Source organism: Loxodonta africana, chromosome 18 (genome assembly GCF_030014295.1).
Source record: "Loxodonta africana isolate mLoxAfr1 chromosome 18, mLoxAfr1.hap2, whole genome shotgun sequence".
In the NCBI taxonomy this organism is placed as follows: Eukaryota; Metazoa; Chordata; class Mammalia; order Proboscidea; family Elephantidae; genus Loxodonta; species Loxodonta africana.
The window spans coordinates 35804170-35824086 of NC_087359.1; the positions used below are offsets into that span (position 1 = coordinate 35804170).

The 19917-nt window shown below is 51.4% G+C and overlaps 2 protein-coding genes across 3 annotated transcripts in view; both read right to left on the minus strand.

Annotated features, from left to right (window-relative positions):
• RAPGEFL1 (Rap guanine nucleotide exchange factor like 1) lies at positions 1-15804 on the minus strand. Of its 2 annotated transcripts, none has more exons than XM_064271111.1 (15): positions 13041-15804; positions 8659-8737; positions 7627-7762; positions 7300-7397; positions 4900-5012; positions 4477-4644; positions 3686-3783; positions 3449-3571; positions 2475-2653; positions 2297-2387; positions 1664-1714; positions 1229-1316; positions 913-977; positions 487-541; positions 1-235 (listed from the first exon to the last, which is right to left on the minus strand). In XM_064271111.1, the coding sequence occupies exons 1-15, from the start codon at positions 13105-13107 to the stop codon at positions 111-113; spliced, it is 1536 nt and encodes a 511-aa protein (XP_064127181.1). In that variant the 5' UTR covers positions 13108-15804; the 3' UTR covers positions 1-110. The 2 variants fall into 2 exon arrangements, with proteins under 2 accessions (XP_064127181.1, XP_023409437.2); XM_023553669.2 differs by lacking the exon at positions 13041-15804 and adding an exon at positions 11757-12276.
• CASC3 (CASC3 exon junction complex subunit) overlaps positions 15800-19917 on the minus strand; it is a 19553-nt gene continuing 15435 nt past the window's right edge. The window contains exons 9-14 of the mRNA XM_003414706.4: positions 19660-19774; positions 19393-19491; positions 18933-19147; positions 18203-18325; positions 17989-18052; positions 15800-17528 (exon numbers count right to left, since the gene is read on the minus strand). Of these exons, the coding sequence (XP_003414754.2) occupies positions 18029-18052; positions 18203-18325; positions 18933-19147; positions 19393-19491; positions 19660-19774 (576 nt within the window). The 3' untranslated portion in view covers positions 15800-17528; positions 17989-18028. The remainder of the gene's footprint in view (positions 17529-17988; positions 18053-18202; positions 18326-18932; positions 19148-19392; positions 19492-19659; positions 19775-19917) is intronic.

A 19917-nucleotide genomic window follows, 5' to 3' on the forward strand; every position in this document is an offset into this window, starting at 1 on the left:
GAGAAGGCTGCTCCAGGGAAAAGATGGCAGATGTAGGTTTGAACAGTGTGCAAAGTGCTTAGTGCCAGGTGCCCACGGACCTGGTAGGGGGCTGACCAGCACCTCCATTCTCACTGGCTATTGGCCTCCAGCTTGTAAGAGAGCTCGAAGAGGAGGTTCTGGTTGTCGATGACCTGGAACTGGCGCACGTAGGCCTTGGTCTGCAGGTGATGAGGGGATGCCTCCATATCCAGGCCTGGGTGTGTAAGGAGGGAGAGGTGGTCAGGTTCCCAGCCTCCCTTCTTCCTTTACACACACACAATGAGTAGAGGAGACAGGTGTGGACTGGGAGAGAGAGGTGTTGGGCAGGATATCTCTGGGGAGGCGAAGGAGAGAGTAGAGAACTGACGAACTTCAGGACGTGGATATTTGAGCAGGAAGTTCTCCCCTGAACCCTCCCTCCGTCAAAGCTCTTCCTGCAGTGCTCTCAGAATCCTGGGTACTCACAAAGTGGCCGGCTCCGGTATTTGCGGATTGTCCTCACTTTTTCAGCCACTGAATGCTGAGAGATGACAAGGAATGAGCCCTGAAAAGGGCACAGAAAGATGCCCCCCCTCTGAGCTCCCCTTCTCCATCCCCCAGTTCTGTTGGTTTTACTCCCTCCAGTCTCCAACTCTGGAGAGTCTCTGAAGGACCAAAAGAGGGGGTGTGTCAGAATGCGAGGTGGGGGGGTGAAGTTGCCCCCCAGCTGCCTGTCAGCTTTGCCACCAGTGGGTGGGTTGCCACAGTGACGCCACCAGGGAGACAGTCAGGAGTCTGTTAGGCAAGCTGGACATCATGGAGGAAGGCTGCTATCTTTAGGGAGGTCCCAGGAAAGAGGGGGAGGATGCCAGATCCCCACTCACAGGACCAGGGATTGGCAGTGCCACTCACCAGCTTTTCAATGTTCACCAAGCCATCAACAAGGGTCTTACTGCCCTCATGCAGGAATGTCAGGTCTAGAGGACAGGGAGAGAATCAAAGGAAAAGACAAAAGCGGAGGTCCAAAGGGCCACTGCACCTGAGGACCCTTCCCTTCCCCCAGAGCCCACTCAGTCGGGGGGCTCCTCTCCAGGTGGGCACCCAGAGCTGCACTGGAGAAGGGATTGAGGGTCAGAACTGGGGGTTAGGAAATGGGTCAGGGTTTGGCACATGGGATTAAGAAGAACGTGCGTAGAAGAGTCACAACTTGGGAGGGAAGACTTCTCACCTTTGAGAATTAGAGGCACGAAGGGAATCACAGGGGGCTTCATTTTGGAGATCACTTCTCGGTAGCTTTTGTGGTTCCTGCAGGGGTCCTAGCATTCCGCAGAAGTAGGGTAACGGGACAGCTAGACCCAGTGCACCCCAAAGATATGGCCACTCCCTCCCTCATCCCTCTGCTCTGGAAACACCCCCAACAGAGGCGGTATGTAGGGGTGTTTAGCTGGGGGCATGGGGAAAAGGGCTTGATTGCACCCCCTCTACTCCAGGGAAAACAGGGTAACAATCCTCCCATTCTTCTCCTCTCAGTATAGTGGGGAAGGGTCCAGGGTTCCAGGTACTAAAAGCCTTGAAAGAGAAGCTTGAGAAAAAGGGTTTATGGGAACAGAGGGTCTCTGGGGTGTAAAGTCCAGAAAAAGATAAAAGAGCCAAACCTACTCACCGTCAGGTTCTCAAATTTACGGTACAAGTTCTTGAATTTCCCTGGCAGCTTCTGCAGAGTTTGAAGGCAGGAGAAGGAGTATCAGAAAGGAGCTCCTTAGGTTTCACCCTGACTCCTGACTAATCCCTCCGGAGGCAGAAAGGGCCTGAGTGTGTTGCAGGGGGCTGGGAAGCTAGTGGGTAGGGAAGTAGGGTCAGGCCTTGGCTTGGCTGGTGGATCTTGAAACACCCTAGGGAGCTTCAGTATTCTGGGGGAAGTGAGGCCTCTCCTTATGCATGTGCCATACCCAAGAGAGCCCCACTGAGCGCTGGCTGAAATCAGCCAAAGTGCTCTAGCCAAGCCTGCAACCTGGTCAAGGGCTCCCTGCCCCCATTCCCGGATGTATGCTTTATACAAATCTGCACAAAGACAAGGTCCAGTAGCCAAGCTGCGTGCCCTGGGGATGTATCTGCCAGAATAGGGCGCCTCATTCCAACTGGCACAAAGGCTTCCTATAGGCCTACAACAGGTCCCAGGAGGCCACAATGGGGTAAAGCCCAGGATGTCAAGACTGAAGAGGGAGGCTAAGATCCCCAAGGTGGGATGGCTGGGCCAGCACAGGTGGAAGAGAGGGAAGGAGGGGGGTCTCATCACCTCCCAGGTGAGCCGCAGGCGGCTGACCGCGGCGTTGTCCAGCCCCATGACCACCGCGTAGAAGGACAGCAGGTCCTGGTTCTGTTTGCAGCTGTAGGGGCGGAAGGCGTGGTCAGGTGCGGCTCCGGGGCCGGCACCCCGCCTGCGCGCTCTGGTCCCCGCAGCCGGCCACACTCACATGGCCGCGATCTTGATGAACTTCTTGAGCAGCTGCGCGCGCTTGCCCGGGGACTCGCAGAGCAGCACTTCGGTGGCCACCCAGTGCGTGACCTCGCTGCAGCGCTGCAGGAGCAGCTCCAGGTTGGCCGTCTCTCGGCGGCCGCGCTCCCCGTGGAACACGTAATCCACAAACTCCAGCTGCGCCCACGGTGGCGGAGGGGCCGCCAGGGCGGCGGGTATGTGGGTGGGAACATGGCAGAGCGAGGCGGTGAGGAGGGAAAGGCAGGAGAGTGGGGGCGAAAGGGGTGGAAAATAGAAAAACAAGGACAGGACAGGATGCAACAGAGATGGGAAAAAAATCCAACATTAATAATACACACTACCATGTATTGAACGCTGACTGGGTGCCAGGCGCTTCGCTAAAGGCTTTATGGCTGATTTGTCCTCAAGACAACCGTCTGGTACACATTGTTATTGCTTTATTTCTTTAATAGCGAATATTTATTAAATATGAACCATGGGTCAGGTACTGTGCTAGACAGTGCTTGAGTCTTAAACCACTCTGCTCTAGGGTTTCTCTCTTTACCGTTTTACAGCTGAGGGGACAAGGTCTTAAAGAGAGGGTATGGCCAGATGATGCCCAAGGGTATGCTGCCAGTGAGTGACTGCTGGTGAGCATTCACAGAGCCTTCTAACCAGGCACTGTTGTTGTCCTGAGGTGCCCTTGAGTCAATTTTCAAGTCATAGTAACTCCCATGAGACAGAGTGAAACTGCTCCATAGAGTTTCCTGTAACCTTTACCTGAGCAGATCACTAGGTCTTTCTTCCACAGAGCCACTGGGTGGGTTTGAGCCACCAACCTTTCAGTTACCAGCCAAGCGCTTAACCATTGCACCACCAGGGCTCCTGCCAGGTACATTCTAATGGAAATTTTGCTTCCAAAGAGCACATTTCTCCCCCAGACCCCATCTCAGCACCAGCATCAGCCCCCACCTCATGCACACATCGGAACAGCTCCCAGTGGAAGGCAGTAAGGTGATTGGCAACATCCTCAGGCTCCACTCGGTGGATCTCTGTGTCACCAGGGGAGACCTGGATCTCCTCAGGGAGGGGCACCTGGTGGCAGGCAAGGGCACAGGAGCTGGGCTCCAGGTGGCTGGTGGAGTAAGGGACTGCCCGCAGCCACCCTCAGCCCTAGCTCGCAGCCTGGCCTTGTGAAGGCTTTCTCACCAGGGCCTCATAGCTGTCTCGGGTACAGGCAAACAGGTGGCTGTTGATGCCCAGCGTGGTGAACACACAGTCCTCAGTCGGCTGCAGGAGGACCTTCTCTGCGAGAGGACGAGCTGCTCAGCCCCACCCCCAGCCACCCGTACTGGTCCCCTCCACACACCCCCAGCCACTGTTGCCACCCCATCCAGAAACTCCTAACTCCAGACTGACACATTCAAGGCTAATGGGATTTCTTTTCTTTTTCTATCTTCCCTTTTACCCCCAAAGTTCTTTCACAGTTCATCTCTCATTCTCTCATCCCTGTGGCACAGGACGGGCAGGAATTTGTTCTCCCATCTTAGGGATGGAAAAAATAAGGCTGAAGCTACATCACTGGCTTTCTGCCTTCCCACAGCCACCACCCTAGAGATTAGAGGCCCACCCTGTGTCTTTAGCCTCAAAAACGTAGCATCCTTAGATGCCTAGGGAGGTTAAAGGGCCAGGACACAATCCCAAGGTGAGTGGGAGGCAGTGGCCAGATTAGAACCTGGGTGTCCTGAATCCACACTTCTCAAGCTTTAAAGTGCACAGGAATCACCTGGAGATCTTGTTAAAATGCAGAGAAGGACTCAGCAGGTCTGGGATTGGGTCTGAGATACCGCATTTTTAACAAGTTCCCAGGTGATGCCTATGCTGCTGGTCCCAGGACCATACTTTGAGTAGCAGGAGCCTAGAATTCAGTCTTCACCCTTGCCCCACAGCACTGGGGCTTGTGTCTCCTCTCCTGGCCCCTGCCCAGCTCTTCCTCTCACCTCCCGAGGAGGCCACAGCTACCAAAATGAGGGAATCCTCCCGCCCTGCTGGTTCCTCGGAGTACTGCAGTTTCTCTGTCACGGAGCCCAGGATGTCCTGCACAGATGCTGAGAGGCGGCTGCGTATGGTCACGTAAGAGTGGTCAGGCATGTAGACCCGGCAGAAGACTGGACAGAGACAGGGAGGGAGCTGTTCACCAGAGGGCAGAATGACAGCACTGTCATGGTTCCCTCCAGAGCACTTCTGCTCCCCACCTGAACCCACCTCCAACCCCAAATTGTTTGGCCTCTGAAGAAGGTGCTGTGTGAGGAGCTGGTTCTACTCTACAGGCAGACTCTACTGAGGGCACCCAAGACCCAGATGCCCCACAGGGGCCCCCTGAGCCACTCAGGAACCCTGCCCCATTTAATGTCCACACTCACTCTCATCGGAGCCCCGAAAGGCCACTCGGGTTTGCAGACAGGAGTCTATTCGGCGGAAGTGGCGGAAGAGTGGCTTCACTTGCTTGCTGGGTGGCTGACTCTCCTCTGGGATCCTGGCATGGACATAGCTGGGCATCAGCAAGCTTTGCCAGGTACATGCATCGTCCAGCAGGGACATCAGAATAGGGTCAGAGATACACTAGCATCAAGTTCAGAAGGGGGTGAAGGGGATCAGAAGAGAGGACAGTGTCCAACATGGGACAACTATCCAAGTGACCCAAATCAAATGCCACCTCTTCCACGAATTCTTCTTTGATCTACCCCACCCACCAGGGAAGGTCCCTTTCTTACATGAATTCCTGTAGGACATTGGAAAAATATTTGTTTATGTTCATGCTTTATCTCTTCTACAAGACTGAGAGCTCTTGAGGGCTGGGATTGGTTCTTACTGATTTTTTTTAATCCCCCAGGGCCTAGCATACTGCTTGGCACGTGGTAGTAGGTCAACAGATATTTGCTGAATTTTGTCAACAAGAACTTGACAGTCTGGGAGGGAGACGGATGTGCATCCAGCTACTTCTAACACCAGACAGGATGTGTTAGGTGATATAACAAAGGTACAAGGAGAGCTGTGTTGGCAAGGGGGAGGGAGAAAGCTATTCTGAAGAGGAGGACTGGGAAGCTTTCATTGGAAAAATGGCATTTGACCTGAGCCTTGAAAGACAACAGGAAGAGAAGAGGGTAGGAGGAAGGCATTCTGGTGTGGACAATATAAAGGACAGCAGGCAGCTGGAAAAGCACAAGAGTTCAGAGAATTATGAGGGTACAGGGACTGTCATGGTTGGAGGGAGATGTGGGAGATAACATGGACAGGATCATCAGAAAGGGAAGGGCATTGAATGCTATGCTAGGACATTACAACTTTGTCTTGTAGAAGGAGGAGCCATGGATGTTTTTGGAACAGGAGTGCAATCTTGTTATTTTGTAAGTTTGAAAGATCTCTCTGGTATCAGTGTTGAGAAGACAGAGGAAGACATAGGACCAGAAGCTGAAGCCTTAGATAGGAGGCTGTGGCAAGAATTCAGGTGAGAGATCAGGAAACCTATAGGAGAGTTGTGGCTATGGAGATGGAGAAGGGAAAAATTGAAAGGGCTGGATGGATGGATGGACTGATGGACGGACGGACTGGCTCACATTGGCTTATGAGAGCTTACTGTTAAATTTTTTGGAATTTTGCCAACTGGTTATTAAACACGGTAATTTAAAAATGTTGTTATTGTGTGCTGAGTTTGTTCCAACTCACAGTGACCCTATAGAACTGCCCTATAGGATTTCCTAGGCTGAAATTTTTACAGGGGCAGATCACAATATAAGATTTTCAAGGCTGTGACCTTTCAGAATCAGATCACCATGCCTATCTTCAGAGGCGTTTCTGGGTGGGTTCGAACTGCCAGCCTTTCAACTAGTAGTTGATTGCTTAACTGTTTGTGCCACCCAGGGGCTCTCTCTCTCTTTGTGTATACATACATACATATATATATATACACACACACCCTGGTGGCGTAGTGGTTAAGTGCTACGGCTGCTAACCAAAAGGTCAGCAGTTCAGATCCACCAGGCACCCCTTGGAAACTCAATGGGGCAGTTCTACTCTGTCCTATAGGGTCGCTATGAGTCAGAATCAACTAGATGGCAATGGTTTTTTTTTTTTAATATACATACATAAAACATATATAGATAGTTATTTTATGTATATTTATATACAGTAGAACCTGCGAATGTCAGATCTGTGTAAGGCAGAAATCCGTCAGAGGAGGAAAACTCAAATATTTTCCACTAAAACCAGTGACAGGAAAGTGGTAAGACTTCACCCTGTCAAAGGCAAAAAACTTACGAAACCTGGAAAAACAAGGCAGTCTTGTTGAGTTCTGGCTGTAATAGGTTTCACTGTATATATAAATTATAGTTAAATAAATTATTACGAAGGTAATTGGTTTCCTCAGTATTTTGCTACATTTTACTACCAACTATGTTCTTGAAGTTATTTGTGTGGTAGAAATACTATCAAATGGCTTGCTATTGTACATCTCTTCCTAATTCTATATTCGGTGATGTCACATTGGTAGCTTGAAATCAGACGTGATGAGAAAATTTACACCATGGGAATTGGCAAAAGCTACAAATCAGGGCTCTTTTTCCTGAAGAGCAGGTTGTTAAACATTTACCACCATTGGATTGACAAACAGATGGACAGGAGAATGACTGGAGACAGTGCCTGTGCTACCCTCCAGTAAGAGAAAGGGGCTGAAATAAAACATATTAGAGCCAAAAGGCCTGAGGCAGCCCCTGTAATAGGGGAGACTTTGCTTCCTGTCCCCACCCCCAACCACTCCCCCTCACTTTAGCTCCACTGTCTCCACAAGCTGGTGCAACCGCAGAGTATCCTCTCGGAGGTCCTGGTAAAGGGACTCATCCTTCATAATCAGCAGGTACAGATCCTGGGGACCAGGAGAGAGAAGGCAAAGGTAGGGGTCTCATCCAAAGAACCACTCTCTGCAAGGCTTGGGCAGGGCTGCCATGCCTTCAAGCACAAAAGATCCAATATAAATTAAGGCCCACTGGCATCTTCTCCTTCCAGGTTCCTAGCTTGAGGAGCATGGCTCCATCAAAAGGGCCCCTTCCAGAGCCAATAGCCTGTTTGTCCACCTTCCCTTCCCCCAGGCCCACCTTGATGATGCGGCCAGCCCCCTCTTCCTCCTGCAGCAGCCCCTGGTAGGTGTCCAAGAAATGGAGGAGCATGGCTAGACAGGCCTGCTTCCGGCCCAGCCCCTCAGGGCCCTCCATGCCCCCTGCCCGAACAAAGCTGACCCCTAAGTTAAGGAAAAACCCTAGGCAGGTTGACCAGAGGAAGCTGGGAAGGGAAATGGAAGGCCATTTGCTTTCAAATAATCTCTAGGTTTAGAGCCAGAGAGAAAAGAGGTCCAGAGGTCCGTGGAGCCAAGACCCCTTCATGCCCCACCCAGTCTAGGTTTTTGCTCAGGGTAGGTAGGGACCTAGATCCCACCTGTTAGAATTTCACTTGAGGATACCCTGTTCCGACCCAACCAAAGTCTGGCCAGCCCAGGGCCCGGAGTTCCTATTGGGCTGATAAAGGCCAGTGGTGCTTACCCCAGTCCTGACCATACCTCAGCGTAAGGCTGATATTTCTAAGAGAGCTGAGGATATACCCGACTCAGTGGCCAGACGGTTTTACAATTAGGTCCTAAAATAACTCAGTGAGAGGCCCTCTGCTTACATGAGACCCTATGAATAGCCCAGCCAGTGGCTTGTCTCTAGTAGACCCTACTAAAGCACAGCCATGACCTAATGTTTACATCGGACCCTGTAATAACTCACTGGGTAACCAGATATTTAGAGCAATCACTCAGTAGGGAGAGAGGCACTCTTAATAGAATAATAACACCTTCCATTTGCATAGGGCTCTGCAGTTTCCAAAGCACACCCACATCTGCTATCATATTGATCTTCATAACAGCCCCATAGGTAGGCAGGGCAGGTGCTATTTACCCGCATTTTACAGAATAGGAAACTGAGGACCCAGAATGTTAGATTCTCTGTAAAAGGTCACAATGCTGGTGAGTAGAAAAACTGGGACTGAGACCCAGGTATGTTTCCTAGGGGAAGGCCTAGGCTCTGACATCACACGGAGCGGGTGGCTCCCTCTCGTCCTCCCCTTTTGCAAGCTTCACAAAAGGATATTACTGGTGTAGCTCCTGCAGAAATTTCTCCGTGGGGAGGAAGAGAGAATGAGTGAGAACGATGTCATCCAGCAGGATATCTGTGGAAATCAATGGTCACCACTGAGGTCTGGAGGGCACTTTCAGGACCAGACTGGAAACCCACCAACCCCTCTCTTGCCTCTGAGGGCAAATTCTCTTTAGTCAGGCTGAAGCCCCAGCCACCTGCCCCATCATGCACTGCATACACGCACATGCGCACACCCATGTGCACACACACACACAGACACACACGTGAAGGCTCTGGGCAGCCGCTGCGGGGGTGGAGTTGGCAGCTGCCAAGGCAGCTGGAGGGAAGAGGGGAGCCCTTTGATGGCCATGACCACTTCTCTTCAGTGTGTGGGAAGCTGGTCAGATAATACACCGATACACCAAGTTTGAGACCTGTGCAAAATAAGAGGAAGCCCACAGAAGGGTCTCTAGACAGAGAACTTCCAGACACAGAGGGTGTATATGTGTGTGTGTCTCAGGATCCCTCCGCCCTTCCCCACTCCCTGCTTAACAGCTTTGAGTTCCAGCTAGGCAGGTAACAACCAGCCCCAGTAAAAGGGAGAGGGAGCAACTGCCATCTCTTTGATCCCAAGCTTTAAATAGAAACTCTCTTGTCCTCTGGGTGCCAGAGATGTAAGGGTTAATAATGGGAGCATGGAGGGGAGTGGCTCTTCTAACCCCCCCCCCACCTTTTCCCTTCACACCCCATCTGGGCCTGGCCCAGCCAGTCAGCCAGGTACAAGGTCGCCCTGACTTGCAGCCAGCCCTGGGGTGGGGCAGGGCTGCCTGGCACACACCGACAGGCAGGGTACAGGGAAGGAGCCAGGTGTCCTCACTGGAACAGGTTAGGGCCAGGTCCCCAGGCACTTCCCCAGGACAAAACCAAGTCTTCTGATGGTTCTTAGATCGCTATCCCCTGGCTTCCAATTTTAGCCATGAAGGTGGTGGAGAAGAACCAATACAAGATCATCTACTGCAACTATTTCACTTCAAAAATGAGAAACTGAGGCTCGGAGCTGGGAGGGACTTGCCTGGAGCTGAAATAAGAACCCAGGCTCCCAGTACTTTGCTTTTTTCCCAATACGCCTGAGGCAAACAGAGTGTCAACAGAGCCTAGTGGTCAGGTGGGACTGCTGAGAAGTTCAAGAGGCTTCTGCTAGATTTGTGGTATCTTCTGTAAGGCCGCACACCCTGAGAGGAAACCAAGATGGCTGGAAAACATTGGTTATACTGGGAAATATCAGAGTGGTGGGTTATGCTGATACTGGTTTACTCTGGGACTGGTTTGAGGTCTCCCACACCAGTTACTCTAGGGATCGATTCTGCTGGGCCAGATGATATGGGTGACTATCAACTCAGTAGTCTTACCCCTGGGGACACTGAGGATAGCCTGTGGCATCAGGTCACTGTGGAAGTGGAAAGACATTCTCTCCCTTTTCCTCTCTGCCCAACTACCTTGCCATGCTCTTAAAATGAGGCAGTCCCCAGCCCTGAACCTCAGCTCCAGGGATGGGGTCTAGGAATCGGGATGCCTGATATCCTTCCTAGACCCTTTCTCTCACAGGGGAGCTAGGCCAGAGGAGAGGTAGAGGAACATGGGGCAGAGTGGGGGAGAGCTGATATGGGGGCTATAGTTTGGCATCTGTCTCTTCCAAGGCAGGCTCTGGTCCAAAGCACAGCCTCCCCAGGGAATGTGTCATAGAGAAACAGTGTGTGGTGTAGGCGGGAAGTTATGGTTAGGAGTGCTGTGTGTGTGTCTGATATTTTTCTAATTAAATCCAAAAGGTGTCAGCTCCCGAGGGCAACTGCAGCCTGAGCCAAAGGAAGGGACCCAGGTCTCGAGAAAAATCTAGGGGAGTGAAACCCCACTCCACACACCTAGGTTAGGGCTCCCTACAGAGGGCTGAGAGTAAAGTGTGACACCCCCCAACCAACCTTTAGGCCCTCAACCAGGGCCTCCGAACCCTCAGACCTCCTAGATTTAGTGAAATACCTACAGCTAAAGATGCTTAAGGAGCTCCGGTGGTGCAGTGGTTACGAGCTCCGCTGCTAACTGAAAGGTTTGTGGTTCGAACCCACTAGCCACTCCACCAAGGAAAGATGTGGCAGCCTGCTTCCTTAAAGATTACAGCCCTGTATGGGGCAGCTCTACTCTGTCCTATAGGGTTGCTATGAGTGGAATTGACTCAACAGCAATGGGTTTTTTGGTTTTTTTTTTAAAGACCTTTACGTTCTCTACCTCAGTTTCCTCAAAAGCCCCTTAGTAGGGGTGCTGGTGGGGAGTGGTAAAATAGCATCATCGTTTAGGGAATAAGCCTCTCAGGGTGTGGTTATTATTTTTTAAAGAGGCCATGTGTTGAGGCCTGACACTGGAAGGGTGGGAGTTGGAGAGGCTCAGATCCCCCAGATGCTGCAGGGCCCTGATGCCTGCCCAGCCACCTCTCCCCCTACAAACACCTTCTGAGTCCATCCCACAGGCAGACCTCCACCCTGCTTCCTCAAGCTGCTAAGGACAATGCACCCCTTTGCCCAAGACCAAAAGGTACTTTGGGCCCTGTGTTTTTCTGACACCACCCCATGGAGTGGGCCAGCCTTGTGCTCTGGTGCTTCTAGACAGAATCAGGGACCCCTGTAAGGTCTTCCAAGGCTTTGGGCACCTCTGGAGGGTGGCACAGGCTGCTCTGAGCAGCTTCCATCTTAGTGTGTCAGGCCGTAATTTGGGGCCGCAGGAGGGAACCCATGGAGGTCTGTGGATAAAATAAATGTCCAGCAGAAAGGGATGGTGGCTTAAGGAGAAAGGGATGGTGGCTTAAGGAGAAAGGGATGGTGGCTTAAGGAGAAAGGAAGAGGTTCAGCTTCTTCTCCAGCCAAGGGTGAGGCTGCTACAGGGAGGAAGGTGAGCACTAAGCTTCTCTTCTGAAGGAGAGCCTCTGCCTACCCGGTTCAGCTAACCACTCAAGCCCCAACTGAGGCTGCAACACAGGGCCACCCCCACCATCCAAGGGCAAGGAAGAGGAACCAAGCTGCAATTCCCCGGCTCGGGGATAGATGAGCCAGCTGACTCCCTACCTGAGGCGGCGCTGTCCCTGGTGGCCCCTCCGGTCAGCCGCTCCAGAACCCGGATCAAAAGATGTTCTGGTCGCTCGGGGGCACCCAGGGGGGCCCAGGGAGGGGAAGTCAGGGGCTCTCCGGGGGACAGCTCGTCTGAGGAGTACGAGGAAGGGGAGCGCAGGGGTCCTCCTCCCCCGAGCGGCCCGGGACCAGACACCTCCTCCAGTTGCAGCCAGCAGGGCCCCCCGCTGCCCGGCTCCTCGGTTACCCCCGCCGGCTCGCCCCCTTCCTCCTCAGGGGGCGGCTCCAGGCCCGGCTCGGCGGGGGGCTCTCGGAGGAAAGCTGGGAGCAGTAGCCGAGACACGCTCTGACGCCGCTGCAGCGGTCGCGGTCCCCCAGCTGGCCCGCCGCCCCCGCCTGGTCCCCCACCCCCTCCGGGTCCACCGTAGCTCCCCGGACCCCCGCCGGGACCTCCTGTCACCGTTCGCCCCGCCAGCTGCGACGTCTGTTTCTTCAAAAATTTCTCCAGCGGCTTCATGCCCCCCCCGCCCCCCTCCTCAGGGCCGCCGGGCGACCCAGGTGTCCCAGGCGCGGGCGGGGGGGGGCGGGGACACGATGCTCAAAGCCGGAGGGGCAGAGCGGAGGGCCGTGCCAGGCGCCGGACTGGGGGCCAGAGGTGCCCGAGGCTCGCTGGCCCGAGTCCAGTGGCCAGTGGCCGGGGGAGGTGCCAGAGGGAAGGAGTGTCCGCTCTCAGTAGCCCCCCATGCCAGCTGCAGCCGGCACGCGGCCCGAAGGGTGGCAGGCTGCGGGGCCAATGGCCCCGGCTCTGAGCTCCTGGGCCAGGCTGCGGCGGCCGAGGCAGCGGGCGTCGCGCAGGGCTGCGAGGACGCGACGGCGGCGGCTGTGCTCCAGGTCTGGGGAAGGTGGCAGAACTGAGACCTCGCCCCCTTCCCCCGGCCCCGCCCAGACCCCGCCCCCGCCCTCCCTGGCTCCGCCCCCCAGGCTGTGAGAGGCCTGAGCTTGAGCGCTGGAGCTGACCGTGAAGGCAACAGTCAGGGGCCGAATGGGATTGGGTTCGGAGCAGACAGAGATGAAGTGCAAAGGTGAGGTAGTGATTTATCAGTGGAGAGGGCTTCCTGCCTCAGGGTTTTACCGGGACTCTTAGTATCATCTCTAGGAGCCAGAGCAGGTCTGTGGCCTATACTCCTTGATGCTCCTACCTGTACCCAGGTGAGACCTATGGGTGCTGATTGGGTGTCCCTCACTTTCAAATCCGAGAGTGTGCAATGTTGCCACACTGACAGGAATACGTGGCCTTTATCTTCCTTCTGCAAGAAGGGTTGGGAAGGCCTCCAGGGTGGATTGGCATTGACACTGGGGGTGGTGCCCATCTGCCCTCTCTGGTAGGGCACAATAGGTGGTGCAGGCCTGACCTGTCAGAGGCAGGTACTGGCAGGCAGGCAGGAGCCAGGCAGAGAGCAGCAGGTTGTGGCAGGTATAACTGGGGTGAGGAGATACTAGGAGATAGTAGTCTTAGGAGCACAAGGGCACCTCTACCCAGCTGGCAGCAGGAAGAACCAACACCGTGGAGATGGGTGATAAGCCCCTCAACTGCCAATCAATATCACCCGGCATAGTACCAGAGAGCCCAGAGCTTACATAGCCATGGAGTAGTAAAAGTAGTACAAATTTCCACTTCAAACGGTCCTTATTCTTGATGCCTACATCAAGAACATTCTGTCCCCAAGGGTACACTGCCTCCAGAAGGAGGAGGATATAGACACACTCGGTGTGAGCACATTCAGGTTATGATTACAAGGTGGGGGAGTGGCACCAGGTTCCGGATGGGTTGAGGTTCCTTGGACAATGCCCCACCCCTGTTTACTGTGCACCGACCTGGCAAGGGCAAGAATGCTAAAGACTGGGAGTGGTGGTAGAACTGAATAGGGTGTGTACTACACATGTGTCACTGTGTGTGCATATTTGGTCCCATATATGTTAGAATGTGTTCACAGAAATAGAGCTTTGCACACCCATGTCTGTGGCTTTAGAGAAGGAACATTAAAAAGAGAGAGCACAATTTTGGCTAAGAAGCTAGACTGCAGGTCTGAGTATTGGACACCCTAGCACCCCCAGGTCAAAAGGGGAACTGGTTGGATGGCTTGCAGCACCCCAGGTAGTGTTTTATGAACCGAATGGAGAGGGGAGGGCTCCTCTCCCAGCACATGCCACAGTTACCAGATTAAGCCCGTTGCCTTGGTAACCTCCTCTCTGGGCAGGATTTGGGATTGTCGGTTAGGAAGGGTGAAGAACTGGGGAGGAGTATGAAGGGTGTGGGGCGTGGAAACAAAATGGGCAGAGACCTGGAAACTGGAAATGTGGGCAACAGGACTCCAGCACCCCTCCAATTACTCAAGAGCATCAGGCTGAGACTAAGTTCAAGACCTTGAACCAGGGAGGAAAGCCAGCCCCAGTCCTGGTCCTCCTCGAGCAGCAGTGGTCCTCATCCTGATACACAATGGAGTCACCGGGTACGTTTCAAAAAATAGATGCCCTGGCCACACCCCACAACAATAAAATCACATCTCTAAGGTGGGACCAAGGCATATGATATTTTTTAAAAGTAGCCCAGGTTATTCTAACAGCCATGGTTTAGGATCACTGCCCTAGGGACAACCCAACCCATCTGGGCTGCAGATGCTGGAGACAACTTTGGAGTCCGCACTATTCTGAGTACCAAGATAGCAGGCTTGTGTGCTGACCCTGAGGGGAAAGAGGGTTGGCAGAGCATCAGCACTGAATCATGGAAGAAATAAAGAGAAAGAAGTTGGTGTGAATAACTGTGAAAAGATGGGGGCAAAAAGCTTTAACGGAGAGCTCAGCCCATGGGCTTCTAGATTAGGCAACTGCAAGGTTCCTTAAGGCAGATCTGTTACTGCCTCTTACACTCCCCTCCTTTCTGCCCATCGGGAGGCCGGCTGGGAGGGCAGAGAACCTAGGGGCTTTGCTGAGCTTGAGTTTCTTCTTGCTGAGCTGGTTACCAGGGCAACGAGAGAGCAATGGGATCTAACTGCAGGGCTGAGGAAAGAAGAGGTAGGGGTGAAGGGAAAGCATCTCTTATACTCTCACCCCCAAGGCTGACTGCTATTGTTTGCATGACCCCAGGAAGCAGGCCCATAGTTACCCATCACCCTTTGGGGGAGGAGAGGGGTAGCAGTCTGACAAGATTTAAAGAGATGGAATTAGAGATGGGGTCAGGAGAGATATGGTCCTCTAGTTCTAACAGTAGCAGGGGTGTGGGGGAGTTTCATCCATCATTTTAAAATGCACAGGATGCCTCTGCCCTCAGTGTGAGAATCCCTGGGACCTAAAAACAGATGCTGCCAGCTCCACTTTAAACTCAACTGCTCTTCTACATCAGTGGATAGCCCCTGTAGTAACCTCCACCCCATCCAGGGCCTGGAGGATGAAAGTCAACTCAAAGCTGGGCACTAATCACCCTGTGTGCACTGGGGCCAAGTGGCCTAGGTAAATGGCAGCACAAACCATGCTGGTGGCTTTCCCATTTCCCCTACCCTTTTTTTCTAGGAGTAAGATTGACAGGAACCTCTCCCTTAGATTGCGGCTCTTGATACTTCAATGCCAGACACCTTTACTTTTCAAGCAGAAAGATGGCTATCTGTGCCTCTCTCTCACCCAGGACCTGGTACAGTTGTGTTGACATTTGGTGGTGCATTACCCTGGCAAACTTACCTGCTGAACACATGAGGCATAAAGGGACACCAGACATTGAGTGAGCAGCATCTCACTAGTTTTTGTGCCCCCAATACTTTGTCTGAGGGGCTCCATGACATCCTGGTGTCTATTTGGTAATGTGGCTAGGGAAGATAACTGGTGGGGAGTACATACACACTTAAAGCTTCACAGGGGTTCCTCACCTCTCTGGGCTTCCATTTCAGAAGTCTGAGCTGGCTCAAGCTGTAACTCTGGGGTGGGGGGATGATTAATAAGTCCCCACCCTTCCCTTCCATCAAGACCCATGCAAAACACTGAGAAGGGAGTCAAGTTTAGTCTAAATTTTATTTCCAAGTCACAATGCTGATCACAAATGTGCATCCTTTAAAACAGTAACAACAACAACAGCAAAACAACCCCCTCCCCCCCAGAAAAAAAAAAAAACACACTGGAGAAATCCTTGCAACTAAACACAGGGGACTGAGAGAGGTAACTGTCACAGTGTCTTAAGGTCTGGGAATCTGGGCATGCTGCCCACAGGCTTGAGGAGACATCTTCAGGTTTAAGGCAAAGGGAACAGCCTACAAAAGGCACGACCACCAATTACCCCCAGAACAATCTTAAGTTTTTTTTTCTCTTTGGGGGTTACAGCTTGAGTGCCTCTCTCCCTCCACACCCCACACCTGTGACTCAGACTGGTTAGGCCAGCTGCCCAAGAGAAGGAACAGATAAACAGAGAGTGACATTACTGGGGAAGAGACACAGATCCCACCTTCTCCTTCAGGTTCTGTAACAGGACGGGAACGGCAGCCAAGTTAACCCAGTAGACACATGTGCTACAGTATGGGAACCTCTTCCGCGGAGCCACGGATAGGGAAGGAAGGGGAAAAGCCCTTGCTCAGAGGGTGACTGGGTTCCTTAGGCCTTAAGCCCAGGTATGGTACCTACTTCTGTTTGCAAGGACAGGAGTAGCATCTGAGGGGAAATAAGGTATTATCATCTAAAACACTTGCAGCAGGAAAGACGTGGAGAAAAGCAATTGCAAAGCAGAAGGTAGAGAGCTTTCTGGATACTACGTGCCTCTAGAGAGATGCATTGGTCCACAGCAACTGAAAAGGAGTAGTAGTAGGAGGGATGGAAAGAGGAGAAGCAGGGCCCTCTATTTCCACTTACCTCAAAGACTGAGCCCTGAGGAATGTGTGAATACAAACCCCTAATATACAAAAGGCTCTTCGCTCCATCCTCCCTTTCTCACAAAAGCACCTGGTTTACCATCTCTCCCCACAGCAGAGACTGTGTCCTCGGTAGAGGACTGAACACCACCAGAGCACAAGGACTGATGGAAGCTCAGAAAGGAGGGCTCTTACCCACCCACTTTAAATTTTTTCCACAATGTGACACTCTGCAGACAGCTATGCTTCCATAAGGTTAGAGAAGTTAAGTGAATCCAAGTATGGAGGAAAATAATAAAAGCCAACCAAAACTGAAAGGCCAGTCCTTTGAGGACCTGGTGGGGGAGGGCTGGCTGGCACAGTCTCAGTTATCTGGGATGTAGAGAAGGGCCAAAAAGGGAACCCAGAGGAGCCAGCAAACCAGCAGAATGAATTTGTTTCACTCAAAGACAAGAGAGCAAAAAGCAGAGAGAAAAAGAAAACACTAAAATAATATTAACTTAAGAACAGCTAGCCAGGCTTTACAAATGAACATTCTTACAAAACAAAACTGAAAGGAGCTTTCCTGGGAGCAGAAAACATGTGAATTTCCTGGGAGAAAGTAAAGAAGAGCAAAAGATGCGGGCTTCTAGATCTAGACTCAGAAGCCTAGGCTGTCTGGATCTCTCCTCCCCTAAGCTCAGCCAATCCAAGTGAAGAGTAGAGGTGGGAGGGGGTCTTCTTGCTACTCCCTCTTTTCAGCAGAGCCTGGCATCAGAGGAAGGCAGGGGTCCTCCTCCTTTAGCCGCTCGCTGATGGGAGCCACCCTGTATCTTTGAAGTCCTCTTGGTCATAGACAACCAGCTGTATTTCTCTTCTCTGCTGAGCTCTTAGCTCTGTAGTTCTGAGAGGGGTGAGGAAAAAGGATGAACCACCGAAGTGTTAGTGGACCTTTTGGCATTTACAAGCTGTTTTGAGAAAGCCACAATTTCCAGAGAATTTGTCTTAAAGCAATGTCCTTAAAAAAAAAATCCATAGACTTTCTCTTTGATCTTCAGAATCAGTCTGCTTTAACACCTTAAATTCAGACATCCCCTTTCCTTATTAAGTTAGACTACTTCCTGTATTTTTTCCTCGCAGTTTCCCAAATGAAATTCTGCCAAGTTAACAACGGTTTCTACTTTAACCCTGCCCAATGCATAAATAAAACAAAGAATCTAGCAAATTTTGGGACTCCTTTAAGCCTCCCCTGAGCCATCCCATGATTACAACTTAAATCATCAATTAGGTGATTCTGTTTACTTGTTAAGCAAGTTAAGGAGGAGTATTAATGTTACAAAACACATAGTAAGTTATGTACTTACTTTTATATGATGTTAGATTTAAAATATTCACAAACTCAAATTAACTGGAACCCCTGCTTACAACCTGAAATAATAAAGTTGGAATATATCATCAGGTCATACAGAAAAGACGGTTTTCCATAGAAATACACCCAGAAGAGGAAAGAAATTCTCTAGGAAAAGGAAAGCCCACTGATGTAGGATGTGCCTTGAGTATGGCAAGGGGCTCTCATACCTCAGGGGGTGGGGGCTTGATGGTGACTGGCTGGGGAGTCCTTCGGGGTGGGGAAGGCTTTGGCTGCACCTGCTGCTGGGCGGGGTTATAGTAGGTCACGCCTCCATATACCTGTGATGGGGCCTGGGACCCCACAAGCCAGAAGAAAAATGAGGAATTAACTTGTCCAAACTATGATGAACAGGAAACATTATTTAGTTGTAAAAAGAATAGTATTAGGGAATACTTCATTTTAAGATCTCTAAGCTGCCCCCTTTTAAAATAAAACGACTATTCCTTTCTGCCTTAATATGGCATGCTGATTCCTACTTCTAAGTACTGCCCAGCTTTCTCTAATTCCTACCATCAACTGACAAATAGAAGTGGCTGAGCTCAGTGGTGACACTCCAAATAACAGGGGTTAGCCTGTTGGGAGTTAATCAGGACAGAGGTAGGGCAGGCAAGGAGGAAAATACAGCTTCTTTATGCAGCTGAATAAATAGATGAACAAAACACTTGAATAAAATATCATTAAAGAAACTGAAGTGAATAAACAGATGATGAGCATTACACAAGCTGCATTTCCAGCTCCTGACCACCAAGAGGCGTCCTGGTGCCACATGCAAATCAATGGCACTAAAATGTTCTCCCAAATTCCTTTAGCATTCTCTCTATACCCTATGTTCCTGTATTATTTAAGGAATATTTTTTTTTTATGTACCTAGAAAGATCTGCTCATTAGCCATCTCACCTGTGTATTTGGATATAGATGAGGTGGTGGTGGGGGAGGCAGTGCCCCTGGAGCATAAGGGTAACTGGGATTACCAAAGTTCATGACGCCTGGAGCAGAAAAGTAAGTAGGAGCAAGCAATTGCTGCGGTGGTGGCTGTCCTGGAGACATGGACACTGGTGGGGGATAGAGGCCCGGATTGGGCAGAGGTGCAGGTGTCTGGTGAGGATGTAAACCTGGACAAGGGGAAGAACACAAAATTTGAAATAGAAGATAACAGCATTTCCATGGGATGGTCTGGCTGGACTGCTCAAACAGGCTCAGGATGGAACTCCTGAGGATCGACCCAAGAGGAGTTTCTGTCGCCCAAGAAGCCAGTCTCTCAGGCGAGCAGCACAGAGCTCAGGTGGATGGGGTTTATAAAGCTCCCAACACACATCCTCACATACTAGAAGCATACAAGCAGTGGGGCAAAACCTACCTGGGTGGGGAAGGTGCATTTCTGGCTGCACAATCATGCCCTGAGGAGGCAGTGAGGCAGGGCTGTCACCATGGGTATAGATTGGTCCTTGGAACTGCACTGTAAGACATCACATTGGGACTCTCAGAAACTCTCACTCTTCAAATCACACAGACAAGTCTCCTTTAAAAGGGTCCCCCCAAACCCTTTAAATTTTTCACGTGAAGAAAACTGCAACCAGACAATGTTTGGTAACCACTGAGAAGTCTGAAGGGAAATTACACTTACATGGATCATAGTAATGACCCTCCATGATACTGATATGCACAGGGGGTGCAGGGGGTTCTGGCACAGGTCTTTGCCGCTGCGATGAATAACGTTTGGCCCGACCACCTTGGACACCCTGAGGTAAAGATAAAGGTCTTCAGATGCTGCAAAAACACTTAAGCTTGGTACATGGCAGATTTTAATAAGTATTTGTAAAGTGAACTGAAAAATTCAACAGAAGGCAAAATTTGTTAACTTGAACCTAAACCCTCTATATTT